Source organism: Zootermopsis nevadensis, unplaced genomic scaffold, assembly GCF_977971745.1.
Source record: "Zootermopsis nevadensis isolate Lab colony 2312 unplaced genomic scaffold, Znev_1.0 Znev_ptg000011l, whole genome shotgun sequence".
Taxonomy (NCBI): Eukaryota; Metazoa; Arthropoda; class Insecta; order Blattodea; family Termopsidae; genus Zootermopsis; species Zootermopsis nevadensis.
Window position 1 is genome coordinate 14,303,385 of NW_028259143.1, and position 13,784 is coordinate 14,317,168.

The 13,784-nt window shown below is 39.6% G+C and overlaps 2 protein-coding genes across 6 annotated transcripts in view; one reads left to right on the plus strand and one right to left on the minus strand.

Moving 5' to 3' along the window:
• Positions 1 to 5,831: 5,831 nt before the first annotated feature.
• On the minus strand, positions 5,832 to 11,597 carry LOC110835616 (uncharacterized). Of its 2 annotated transcripts, none has more exons than XM_022076007.2 (4): positions 10,957 to 11,597; positions 8,618 to 8,796; positions 7,202 to 7,455; positions 5,832 to 6,172 (listed from the first exon to the last, which is right to left on the minus strand). In XM_022076007.2, exons 2-4 carry the CDS (start codon positions 8,783 to 8,785, stop codon positions 6,073 to 6,075), a joined length of 522 nt encoding a protein of 173 aa, XP_021931699.2. In that variant the 5' UTR covers positions 8,786 to 8,796; positions 10,957 to 11,597; the 3' UTR covers positions 5,832 to 6,072. The 2 variants fall into 2 exon arrangements, with proteins under 2 accessions (XP_021931699.2, XP_021931698.2); XM_022076006.2 differs by having other exon boundaries at positions 7,202 to 7,458; positions 10,957 to 11,580.
• Positions 6,908 to 13,784, plus strand: part of LOC110835614 (G protein-coupled receptor 143) — a 32,094-nt gene continuing 25,217 nt past the window's right edge. The window contains exon 1 of one of the 4 annotated variants that reach the window (XM_087346914.1): positions 6,908 to 7,202. In XM_087346914.1, the coding sequence (XP_087203040.1) occupies positions 7,011 to 7,202 (192 nt within the window). In that variant the 5' untranslated portion in view covers positions 6,908 to 7,010. Of the gene's footprint in view, positions 7,203 to 12,365; positions 12,994 to 13,784 lie in introns of those variants that run through there. The other 3 variants (XM_087346910.1, XM_087346913.1, XM_087346916.1) reach the window with 3 other exon arrangements.

The window sequence follows — 13,784 nt, forward strand, 5'->3', positions numbered from 1 at the left end:
TCTATCGATTATTTACGTGCGAGAAATCGACATGTGCTGAACTACTCCTTCAAAGTCAGTCATACTAGACGAGCTTAGTAATTAATATAAACAAGGATCCTTGGTTCTAGGGGGCTGAAAATGCAAACGTGATGTGAATAATATTTCAGTTTTCACCATTTTAATTAAACACACACACATGTTGAAGCATTTCTGTGTTATATTTTATTTAAGTTTTAAATAATTTGTTTCGTTCAATTTTTAATATTTAATAGCTGCATCACACACTCAGGAGTATTCTTAATATAAAATGACAAGACCTGAAGATGGTCTTCAGTAAACCGAATCATGTAGTGGACGAAATTAAAGCGGGAATTTGGAAACAAGCAGGACTGTTGCGTGGACGGATACTTTGAGTTTTTTTTGAAATTGTTACATTAATCATATCATCAGCTCCGCCGTTGCCTGTCCCAAGCCAGGATGTGAAACTAAAATTAATCATATGCACACAGAACAGCGTTAATAATAGAATTGAACCTAAAAGACGCGGAACCAGAGAAGAAAAACGGGAAGGTGGCAAGGCGAAAACAACAAATCCCGAAAAATCGAAAACCGTCGATCATTTATGATTGCGTTGATGAAAGCAACATATAAAATACGTCAAGATTTATCATTAGAGAAGAGAATGACGTCACTCGTCTTAATCAGACAAACAAATGACAATTGAAAGTTTGCAAATCGTGTTTCCTTCTTGTTAAATTTAGGTTATAATACTGTGTGGCATTTAGATTGAGTTTTGAATTAGAAAAGAACTTGTTAAGTTAATTAATGTGTGTATGGACGGGGTATCTAGTAGAGTTCGAATAAGTAACCTTCTGTCGAATCCGTTCCCAGTGCACAATGGCCTCAAACAGGGGGATGCTTTATCCTCAATGCTTTTTAATTTTTCTCCAGGACATGTCATCAGGAAGGCCAAAGGGACTCCGGAAGGGCTTGAATTTAATGATTTGCACCAGGTGCTTGCCTCTGATGATGATTTCAATTTACTGGGGGATGATGTGGGTACCATAACCAAGAATGCAGGAACTCTCCTACAGGCTAGCAAGGAAATAGGCCTAGAAGTAAATGTAGACAAAACCAAATACATGGCCATAATACGGGACCAACATCAGCAACAACGGCGGAACGTAATTATAAGTGACGTCATTTGAAAATGTTTCAAAATTTAAGTTTCTAGGAACAACAGTAACAAATAGAAATGAGGTCCTTGATGAAATTAAGAGTAGAATTCATTCAGGGAAATCTTGTTTTTATTCTATTCAAAAACTGTTATCATCCAGAACACTAAAGATCGGGATATATAAAACAATAATTTTGCCTGTTGTCTTGTATGGTTCTGAAACATGGTCTCATACCTTGAAGGAAGAACGTAGATTACAAGAGTTTGAAAATAAAGTTGCTCAGGAAGATATTTGGACCTTGAAAGGATGAAATAAGTGAGGAATTTAGAATATTGAGTAACGAGGAACTGCGTGAATTGAACAGGTCACCTTGCATAGTGAGGATAATGACATCTAAGAGTATCCGATGGGCTGGGCATGTAGCACGCATGGGGGGAGGCCAGGGCTTCATACAGGAATTGGTAGGGAATCCTTCTGGAAAACAAACACTGGGCAGACCAAGAAGGAAATGGGAGGATAACATCAAGATTTATCTTAGGGAGGTGAGCTGTGAGGATGTTAAATAGATTAAGTTGGCTCAGGATCGTGTCCGATGGTGGGATTTGGTGTTGTCGGTGTTGGACCTGCGGATTCTGCTACCAGGAAGTGTTAGTTTAATAATATAAAATGCATCTTCGTTAACGCGTTAACATACGGGATTCGTCTGGAGAATGGCATGCATTCTGGTCGAGGTGCGACATTTTATTGCTTGCAAAGTTGAAAATAAAAATGTCACACTTTTAATAAGTGAACTGAGCTACGGTTGTACTTGAAGACTTAAAAGAAAAGTAAAAAATTCATACGTGTCCGAATACTCCAAAGAGGCTGGCACCGGAGTTCTGTTAGTAAAAACACGAAGTCGCCAAAGGCACTCCACGTCCACAGAGCGCACTCACGTTCTGCCCGCAGCGGACACGTAAGAGCTAATGAAAGATCAACGCTTTTCGCAGCATTCCACAACGCGGAATCGCCTAGGACGTCCTGTATAACAACAGCTCTCACTAAACCTTGTTATGATCCGGAAGGCATCTGTACCGATACACCAAAAGGCCAACAAACTTAACAGACCGATTACCAGGACAGAATAACACACGCTGAATAAGCAAGCACGAAATTTGTCCTTTGCATCAGCACACAGTGACGATGGTTCGGAAATGTATCTTATCTACATGTAAGGACGCATACAAATGTCTGTTACATATTAAAAGGTATTTTCGTGATATGTTCTTTACTTGGCATGTACCTTAAATCAAAACTGAGAGATACATTAAACCTTCTTGCAAATATCAGAGGTTTCAGATTCCCAAAACTGTTAAGACGTCAATGTTGTTCTTCCGGGTTGTAATGCCATCTGGACTTATAGGCAGGTACTAACGTTTCGGAGAGACAGTGACCTCCACCTCCAGTCATGAAGATAGAGAGGTAGGTATCGCTGAAAAGTCGGTGTGTACCGACGAGTCTACACGGCGTCGCAGCCCAGTAGAACACCATTGACGAGAATGGAAAATTTTAAACACGGAAGTCGAATTCAAGAGCGTCACTGTCGCTAAGCCATGAGAAATGTTCTTTACGTCACGATCAGCTGATGTAGTGGGATAACATGTTTGATCAGCGTAGATACACAACTGCTTTTGAATACTTTAAAAGTGGAAAGTTATTTAATGAAATGATTTGCTTGAACAAATTATTATTTGAAACGCGGGTAAAAATAAAATTTATTTTATCATTGAAATAAGTGTGTTTTTACACTTTACTTATCTTTTAATACTTTCAAGTGAAATAGCATGCACAATGATTACTGGATGGTGGATAGTTCAAAATATGGGGTTAAATGAGAGGTGAATCATAATTTTAAAATTCCTCTTTGTGATAAAAGTTCAAGAATTTGAAGGATACAGTTGAATAAAACCTTTGTGTTCCTAAGTTGATATAATTGCGTCATATTGTGAATTAAAATTTAATTATTCGTGTTTTTTCCGTCTAATCACAATTGTATATAAATAAAATTATACATAAGATATTAAAATATCATTTACATATTTGGTACAACTGTTTATTTTAAAAAGTTGTACCAAATATGTAAATGATATTTTAATATCTTATGTATAATTTTATTTATATACAATTGTGATTAGACGGAAAAAAAACACGAATAATTAAACTTTGTGTTCCTGTTAATTAACTTTATACATAAACTACAAACGAAACACGTTTCTTACAATCTATTTCTACTGCCAGAATGTAGTTACGAAAGAACTCATGAAAAGTTTGAAATTTTACATTCTTACAATGTTTGGTAAATTTATAGCTTTTGCTTCTATGAAAGGCGTTGGAAAAATTAATATGCATGTAGACAATGCAATCTCAGTCTTTCTGTGTTTTCCTCCCAGACATCCATTTAAATCAAATTTATTGTAAATCCCGTAAGTGTACGTTGTAACAAAATTACGCAGAAAGAAACAGAATTCGTGCAAAATCACAAGAATACAAATATTCCCTAAGACAGCATAAGGCGAAGCCCTAGAGACGAAATGTAAGAGGCTTAGACATGACGGCGGGGTAAAGCTAATTATCGTTAAAGCGAGCTGCCGTACAGTTAGTGCTAACTAATAAAGGACATCATCACTTACCCTGATGGAGGCCATGTTTATGGTACACAGAGAACTGGAAATACTCGAAATTCGTCACATGTAAACGTGTGCAAATTTGACAAAATCCTTTGTCCTGAAATATAGTTATGGCAAAGAATGGGCTTTGTACGAAAACAGAGAGACTGATTGGCTGAATGACACACGTGATGTGATTTGGATTTTAAAAACCTTGAATAAGTAAGATTTGAGTTTCTCACGGCCGTGAGTACGAAGATGTCTGTCTTCTGGGTCGTTGCGTCGTGTAGTCTGGTAGAATTTTATAAGTTTATGCCAGTGTTTCAGAGGTCCTTGCAGCAAAGCACTCTGAAACGTCGGTAAACGTCTACGCGGCGCTACAACCCAGAAGACAGACATCTTGCAACTTTGCACAAGTTCTGAAGATGAAACAGTGTGTTCATCTGGAACGTTGGTTTCTGTCTAAGTCCACGAACCGTTGCAGCTAGGGTTTATACAAAAACCGACTTTTGAAAAAACCGGTTTTTGAATTCCAGTATTTCCGAAAAACCGGTTTTCGAATTTTTACAAAAAAAATTAAAATTAGTAAAAAAAATATTTATACTTATTTTAAAAAAAATCAGTTTATTTAATATTTATGGAACTACAAAAATATAATAAAATAAAATATACTTCATACAAAATCAAATAAAAAACTAAAATAACTAAATTCCGTACAAAATACAAATTATAAATTTTTATTTCATTTAGCATTTTCCTTCAGGAAATTTGATTTCAGAAAACATAAAACCCTAGTTGCAGCGCACAAGACCAACATCAACATCTTCGCCGTCGTGAGGACCTCAGATCTCAAGCTGGAGAGCATTTGCGCGCCTCGAAGAGTACAGAACGTAAGGACAGGTTACATTTACATTACGAAATTATTTCACCGCGTCGTATTGTATTTTCAGTTCTGAAGAAGCAAATGAACCGAATATGTTAACCGACGTGGTTCTTTTAAATTACGAACTGGCGGCTTTGGATTTGATCCACATTATAACAATCCCTTAGCATTTTAGAGTTAATAAAGCCATATTCTGATATTCAATGCAGATGGACCAATATCATGGAATGTAAGAATAAATTTGTGTAGGCCACATGACTGAAATTTTAGCAGCAATAGAGTGAAGAGTTTACACGTTGAGTTTGCTGACGTAAAATCTCCCCCAGAAATATGTCATACGAGAATAATTTTGCCATTTGAGATCCTGATGAGAGAAGTATGCTCGTCAGGACAACGAAACAGAGGAGAGGAGAGGAGAGGAAAGGATAAACACCAATAAAGAAGAATTCAGATGAAGGTCGAGGAGACAACATAGATTTATTATAATGTATGTATATAAGATAGCCACGGTGGTCTAGCGGTTAGAACGCTGGCCTTGTAATCCTGGGGTCTCAGGTTCGATTCCCGGCGGTGCCCGAATTTATAACTTGTGTTGGGCAAGGCCGTGGTCTAGGCAACACGGAGTTTTCCTCCGTGGGATCCCAACAATTACTCCATTCACACACAGAAGAAGGCAATGGCAAACCACTTCTGGATCATCTGCCAAGAACGTGTATGAACAGGTCCCAGTCCGAGAAAAGGATGGAAGAATCCTGTTCATATGGACCTGTCGTCAGACAGAACACTAAATTAAAACAAAATATATTCAGAAATAGCCACGGTGGTCCAGCGGTTAGAACGCTGGCCTTGTAATCCTGAGGTCCCGGATTCAATTCCCGGTGGTGCTCAGATTTATAACTTGTGTTGGGCAAGGCCGTGGTCTAGGCAACACGGAGTTTTCCTCCGGGGGCTTCCCCGGTTTCTCCGTGGCATCCCAACAATTACTCCATTCACACACAGAAGAAGGCAATGGCAAACCACTTCTGGATCATCTGCCAAGAACGTATATGAACAGGTCCCAGTCCGAGAAAAGGATGGAAGGATCCTGTTCATATGGACCTGTCGTCAGACAGAACACTAAATAAAAAAATAAAAAAATGTATATAAGAATTGAAAATTTATTTATTTATAAAAACACCAGTTAACAAAAACAAATTTCCTTCTGAAGATTCCGTCTGACAGAACACATTGTGGGTGGAACTTGACGTTTCCGACATCATGTCTTCACCTTCAACCCAACTGGAGTCTTCTTTCAGGGAAACATTCCTCGTGTGTTGAGGTCGCTGTTCAGTTATTCCCCCGAAGCAACTGCTTACAGGCATTACGCCTACCCCGTAATGTCTGCTCATTTCTTTCGAAACGGTGTGCGCCTGTCTTGTGTTAGGGAGTGTTTTTGGTTTGTTGTGAGGCTCGCCCCCGGCCGCGCCAATAGACGCATAAGAAACCTGAAATAATACAATTAAATACTTTCCTTAAAGTTCCAACTTGCACTGGCCTGCGAAGTCAGTCTTGCTACAGATACACTGCTCAGAGTCAGAGATTAATAAGTGTTCGCTCTTGTTTGATTAAATCTGCGGTCACGCTGATTAAATTTCGAAATGAAAGCTACAGATCTCAATTATATCCTGTAGCGATTTGGACAGATACATTTCTAAAATATGAACCAACAGTCTGATGAATATAATGCAGGGCGATCGACCTGATGATGGAGGCAGCAAGGACCTCTGAAATACTGGTCAACCTCTACCAGTCTACACGGGGCAACAACCCAGAAGACAGCCATCTTCGGACTCATCCCTAATGTCAATACAGCACTGGGCCACGTGTAATACGTTCCTTGAATTGAAATCAATCTGTTTTATTCTTTGTTTAAGAGATGATAAAGTTGCGTCATATTGTGATAAATATATATTTGTTTAAATCTTGTCAGTCTAATCACAATAAAATTCCTATTAAATATTAAAATATTACTATAATTAACATTTAAATATTTAAAATATATTAAATGATGTTCTCTATCGAAATGTTCGATTTACATTAGATCATCACTTTTTTTTTACACGACATGTTTCAGTTCTAAAAGAACCATCTTCAGGTGTATAAAATTATATAAACTTAAATATAATCTCTTAAATGCAACTTTTAGTCAGATATCAAAATTATGTTTTCTTCCAGATTTTATTGTATTTTAATATCGTATTCGAAGTTGTTCTGTATATGTACGTCGTGCTTAACATGATTTTGTGTGGGTGAACGTTTTGTTGTTGTTTTTAACAGCCAGAAATGAAGTTGTGGAGGAGTTACGTCCGTCTGGAAGTATTGCCGTGTTTGAGCTGTTTTATTCTGTTAATCTCTGTGAAATGTTCCTATTGTAGGTGGCGAAATAAGAGGTCTCATCTGTGCCTAAGTGAACAAACAAGCTTCACCTTGTACCCGGTGCCACTGGGCAGTCAGTACGCACGTGGAGTACTCACGGTAAGTTCTGCAGTGCGTAGCCGTTGGGCTTCTTGTTGATCCTGCACCGTCCGCTGTTGTCCCTCCAGGACCCAGGCCTGCAGCGTCGCGAACTTCCAACGGGCTTCTGGTCGCTTCCCTCCGGCCCACTTGTGGTTGTCAGATCCGATAAGACGGTCGTACTCGTGGGAGACGTGTTATTTGCAGTTGACGGTTTCTGTGGTTCACTTGGCGTCAATTCCTCTGGATCTTCGTAGTCATAACTGTAGTCGTACTGCTGTAAGAGGCAGGAACTCGTGACAATGGTCTTCATTCTACGTGCTGTAGATACTGTTATAAATCCGGAAAGTTCGTAACCGCCGTTACAAATTTCTGAGACTGATGCCATATCATATCATTTCTCTGAGCGTCGTTTTAATATTGTCCCCCGGTCAAAGCTTAGACGTATAAACTGTTCCTTGAACTCAGGTAATCCAACAAAAATTTATTCACTACGTCATTTACAAATGTTTAGCTTCAAATTGTACGTGTGAGCTTTTTTATAAACACAAACGTACGTGAGCTCCATCGGTGGCGCCCTCCGCTGCAATGTACCGGTGAATGCCGCGCTGCTGTCACGCGCATGCGCGAATTTTAAATATACATACCAAATTTGAGCAATTTTTTCGCACCCTTGCACAGCTCATCAGCAGCTGAAATTTTGTGTACAATCATTAATACATGGGCTCTGTAGATGAACAAAATTTCAGGTGAGGTTTCGGCATGACCAACCTAACCATTCCCTCGTCAGGCGCAATTATACCGTCGCCAAAGTTCTTTAACAAATATAAACATTTTCATTTTATTTCATTTTTATGTGGACCAACTGCTGTATGTAAACCAAGTCATATTTTAGAATGATTCTCTAAAGTTACATACATCACTGTGATCCACTAATTTAATAAGCTCGATTCCTATTGTAGAATTGACTAATTAATATGACGTCGATTTAGGCCCAGCAGATTTATGCAGTGTGAAATTTATTCTGTCGACGTACGGCCATTAATCCACGTCCTAATTCAGAATAGTCTAATTAATACGTAATCGAAGCAGACCAGTTCCCAAATTTCTGGAGTGTTACGCCTTGCAGTCTGGTAGACTTTTACCGATGTTTCTCAAGTACTTGCTGCCTCCATCTTCAAGGCTGAATATACATCTACCGGCAAGTCCAAACGGCGTCCAGAAGACCAAAATAGTCATCTCCACTACTGTGAGAACTTCAAATCTTAAAACCCTTTAGTTGTACGGAGGGAACACTGAACAGAGTCCATTGAAATCCCTTTAATTCAACCCTGAAGATGGAGACAGCATGTTTCTCCGAAGCGTTTGAACCCACGTACAAGTTCACGCGGTGTCTGAACCGGATGCGCGTACTGCGTTCGAAGGAGCTCACTCACCCCGTACGCTCCGTCCAAAAAGGCCACAACGCTCACGTTCTTGACGTGAACGTGAACGTTGAGTTCCCCCGTCTGTCGCTGGTCGTACGTTGCTAGGTCCTCGGCGTCTGTCAGCACGACGGTCGCTAAGGCCAAGCACGCCATCACACTCCCTCTCCACGCTTCCATCCTCAGGACACCTGAAACCAGTTCCCCAGGTCTCACTCAACTGAAATAGTTATTTTCGTCGAATTTTAGAATCATTTGAAATTATATATGAAAAGAACGTCGAAGGAAATCGTGTTGGCGAGGTTCATATAAGCGATTATGAAAATGGTCACGTCAGGAGAGCGAACCCAGGGATTCCCGAGACATCTCGGCTTTCTGAGGAAATATCTGCAGGGAAAAGTGACACGCACGTTTACTGAGAAGACTGAGGAGTGGTCGATTCCATAATTTGTACTCCTCACAAGATATGCAACGCGCATTGGGAGATGATAGCCCAGTAGACGGCGAGAGATTAATTGATTAAGAACAATAAGTAAAGTTTGAAATGCTAATTGATAATGGCGAAGATCACTGATGCACACTGGAATGGCACGTCATGACCATGGCCAGCGTCAGAGTTCAAAGTGCAAGTAATAGTTGTAACTAAATTTCTTTAATTTTTTAAAAAAAACTTATGTTGCAGTCTTTGTTAAGAACTTATTTGCAATGTCTCTGTCTAACTGGGTAAAAGGCGAAAATGTGGTTCCTAAACCATTAATAATAGAATCTGTTTATCTTTGATTAACTCAAATCGCCTTCTAGGAATGTTTATAGTGCAGTTCAAGGTCAGAGATAGCCATGCTGTAAGTGTGGTTCAGTCTATTCGTTTATGAACAGTGTTAACGGCGTAAAGATGTATTTTCCACTAAAGATCTGCAAGATTGAGTACATTTGGGGTCAGAAGTGGCAAATCTTCATTCATCTTCAGTTGGCTACCAGGCGTGGCAAAACTCTTTGCCACAATGAGATGTGTAAGAGTAGATCGAAATGCTTACAAGCAGCCGAATTACCCTAATTGCCGCAAGACTAAACATCGAAGTTGTTTCGTCCTTGTTGCAAACGTCTTGTGTGGCAGTCATCCTTATACAGCTGAACCACACTCGCAGCATGCATCTTTCCAACCTTCAGCCACAGTATGACCAGGCGTCATCAGGGTAGCCAATTACACAACGAAAATGTCCCAATATTTCTTTAACTTTTTAAATTACTCTCTCGGTCATGACCTTCTCTATATGAAATGCAATATGCAGCCAAAAGACGTTAGATAGCAGCACCATTTCACCCTCAGCCAATCCATAATGGCCGGAGTATCAGGTTGACATTAGGCAGAACGGCTTACCAGGATAGATGGAACCAGGGAACATTCCAATGACTAAATACATTAGAATAAAAGTATTTGGTTAAATTATCAATGAAATATATTGCGCTATAACATGCTCATATCTGATTCTTAGAATTCCGCTGTCATAAAGAAAAATACAGGCAGATAAAGCATTGGAAATTAATCCAATCGGAATATCACATTCACAGGATACAACTTAATACTTGAGCGAGCGTCAGGACAAGGAAATTACGTTATATCGAAATGCATATAACAGTACACAAAAGTTCACCGAACAACATTGTTTTATGGCGTATAAATCCCACTAGGACAGGTATATTTTAACATAAAACACTAAAACACGTTGGAAAAGACTCGATAATTTTAAGTTTAATATAAATTCAAGTAGGCTTATAGAAAGATCAATGTATTCATTACGAAGAAGCTTTAATAGTGTACGACGTAGGCTTACAGGCCTTTAGATGCTTGCATTTTTGGTAAACACGTGACAGGAAAGTATTGAAGGTGTTATGTTGACTTAATATCTGATTAACTGAGACGCTTAGAAAAATAAATTCATTTTTTTTCTTCAAATAAACAAAACCTTATAGATAATATTCTTACAATACGCTAATCCACACTTTTTTAAATCTAGAAAAAAAAATGAAGATAAATTTAAACATGATTACTTTAATTCGACGTTGTACACGCATTTAAGTATAACAGAGAGTTTGTGGGGCTTAACCGCGCCTTATTATAAAAATTGATGGCGCTGCTACAAAATTTGTCATTATTCTAGCTTCCAGAGCTTCAATTCTTAGTAAATCCGCAACATTTACAATCTGTAAAGAAAGTAGATAACAAGAGAGGGGCAGATAAAAGTGAAAGTAACGCAGGCCCTGATTCTGCCCCAGAAGTACTGTTGTTATGTTTCGAAGTTGGCAGTTCTGCCGTGGTTATGGCGCTCGTTCATACACAGAACGATACGTACCTGTTACGGATTTCACTGCAGTTGTGCGCACCCTCTACGTTTCAGCCAAATAACGGCAATGAGCCCTCTGACATCTAGAAGTCTAGTTGTCGAAGAACGTGAGATGGGCTAATAATTCACCACACGTTTTCTTTTCCACTTTTCCCCGTGTTCTTACTCTCTTCTTTTAATCTCAAGTAGCAGAGCGTTAGTGTCCCAGGAACTGTGGTAACTCGTTCTCACAGACGGGTTCTTCCAACGATGTGACCCGCTCTGCTTGAGGCATCCAGGGTTCAATGACAGACCAACAGCAGCGCCAAACGAAACTTTTTTGAAGCAGACCGAGACGCGAATCTATTTTATAACAAGCAGGAAGGTGCATCTGCTCTGCGTCCATAAAGAATGCCTCGTGTGTTTAATTTACTGCACCATTGCGCACAGGTGTAACATGATGACCGGTCATTGCTCCAGCGAAGCGGAAGAAGGTTTCGTTTTCCGAGGTGAAACATCGCGGAGTCACAGTATCACATATAACTATTGTACAATGCCTCAAAACCCGTTGTCTTGAATCTGACATTTTCCTAGAATTTGTTCAGCGATGGAACAACAGTGCCAACAGCTATTACGCACTCGACATTAAACACGGAGGAAAAACCAACAACAAAAGAAAACTGCAATTTTATCGTTGTAGACGCTTTCGATGTTGTTTCCGTGACGTCACAATTAAAAACCTGTGCTGCCATCGTACTGAGCTATAAGTGGGAGTAACTGACATCTCGCGGCGAAATACGGAGTGACATATTTGACCACACCTGCAATTTTAGTGCGTTGTAATAAGAGAACGTGGTGAAGACCTGCTCTAACAGAACACTATTTCATTTGTGTCGCACTACGTGGTCCCAACGATCTCCTACTTTGTTTTGAATTTTATTCGATCTGTCTCAACAAGAGAAAGCCAGGATTCATGTCTGTTTGCATTTTCTCCATCCATCACTCACTGTCAGTCACAGCTAATTTAAAGAACCCTCCGTAATACACACGTGCATTAGTAACGAACGAAAATTCAAGTTTAAATGACACTCGACACACACCGACTAAATACCAAATCATTCTGTGTACTAAAATTGTGTCACAACGACCGTGAGAGGGGTTTGAATTGCAACATTTCTAGTTGTGAGCCTTCTATAACTCACAGAATTAAATAATTATCTGTACAGAAGATTCCAAAGCGTGTTTACACTAATTCAAGCTCGTAAATCTTGTCTTTCTCGTAACTCGATCGCCATGCTGAATGCAGCGGTCGTCTGAGGTCTTTTCAGTGTTGCTGGAAGCACTTACCGACCCGAGAAAACAAAGTAGCAAGGTTTATAGAAGCGAACAGCTTTATGGATCCACGATCGTAAGTCAAATGTGACTTCTGGTCCGGGAATTGGCTATCAGCGAAGCTATAAGATCTGTATCAAATACAGTTGGTTTCAAACATGGCGGCGATTTAACGCAGCCAATGACCGTCTGACTTGACTAGACGAAGGCGCCACCCGAGCGATGCGGGAAAATTATAAAATTAAGTTCTAACGGAAGCGGCTGTGGTGGGGTCCGCTGCTGCTAGCGAAGATGGGGTTGCAATAAATATAGCATTGCCGTTCAACACAAAGCGTTTTCATTCGCGTTTAACTCTGTCAAATGATAGGTCCATTTCTACGAACATTTGTTTAGGTCAGTTCCCTAGCAAGGTTTTCGATGCGGAAGGATTCACTGGACACGGGCAATGTAGTGCACAGTGATCTGTTCTTGAGTACACAAACTTCGATCGGTCTTGTTTTATTGTTTTTGTTGCAGTTTTTGTTTGTTTTTATTCTACAGTACGTCACACCCCACCCGAGAGACAACTCTGTCTTTTTTTAAGAATATAACTTACAAGTTGTCATAGAATATATAAATAGGAAAAGGCGATTTCAAACAAAAACCAGTACGAAAAGGATTAAAGTATGGGTCTTTATACACAGTCAGCCTTTCTATCGACCGGCGAGCCGGACAGATGCTGCTGACTTTTTTCAGGTAAGTTCACATGTTATTCGTTAACATTCTTCAAAACAATCAGCGTTCAATGATATACTAGAAACTGTTTTTTTTTTGCTTGTAACAGTTTATTTAGTTATTCTGACTCGATTTTCAAACTACAACTTTATTGTTGATCTAGATCGATTAGTTCTTAGTCAGCTTTTGTGGGTTTTTTCCCTCTGTATAACCCCCCCACTCCTTACATTTATTATAAGTACAACACTGTTTTGGTCCTTTGTCCCTTGGTTTGGGCAGACAGTCGTGCAGTTGTGTACTGGCGTTGTCCTGAGTAAACATGATCCCTTAGCAGCGTGCTTTTATGGCTTCCATAAAAGTACAGTCATGGAAACGAAAAGAATGTAACACCAGCCAAAAATTCAGTACATTAAAGATGAAGCGAAAATACTTCGATTTTTATCGATCAGATTCGCTCGCAAAACATCGCCCAGAAGCGTCTGTCCTCTTATCTTCTGCAGTGTCGCACGTTTCACCAAAGACGAAAAAGAAACCAATTTGAACTGCACAGAAAATGAGACATTTATTACCGCGAAGGCTCCTGCTCACGACACCATAACCTCAAAGTCTACGAAAGAACAAAAATGTTCTTATCTTTGTCGAAAGGAAGGGGAGAGGGGGAGAGATTTTCTCCTCCACACCACCACATCGTGAAGATATGCTCGACAATGAGCAGAAAGTCCCGCAAGACGACAAAAAGCTGAGGAGGAAAGTATAATAACAGTTGAAACGCGAGGTGTCTGCAGGTTCGACCAACCTCTCGAAAGATCGAT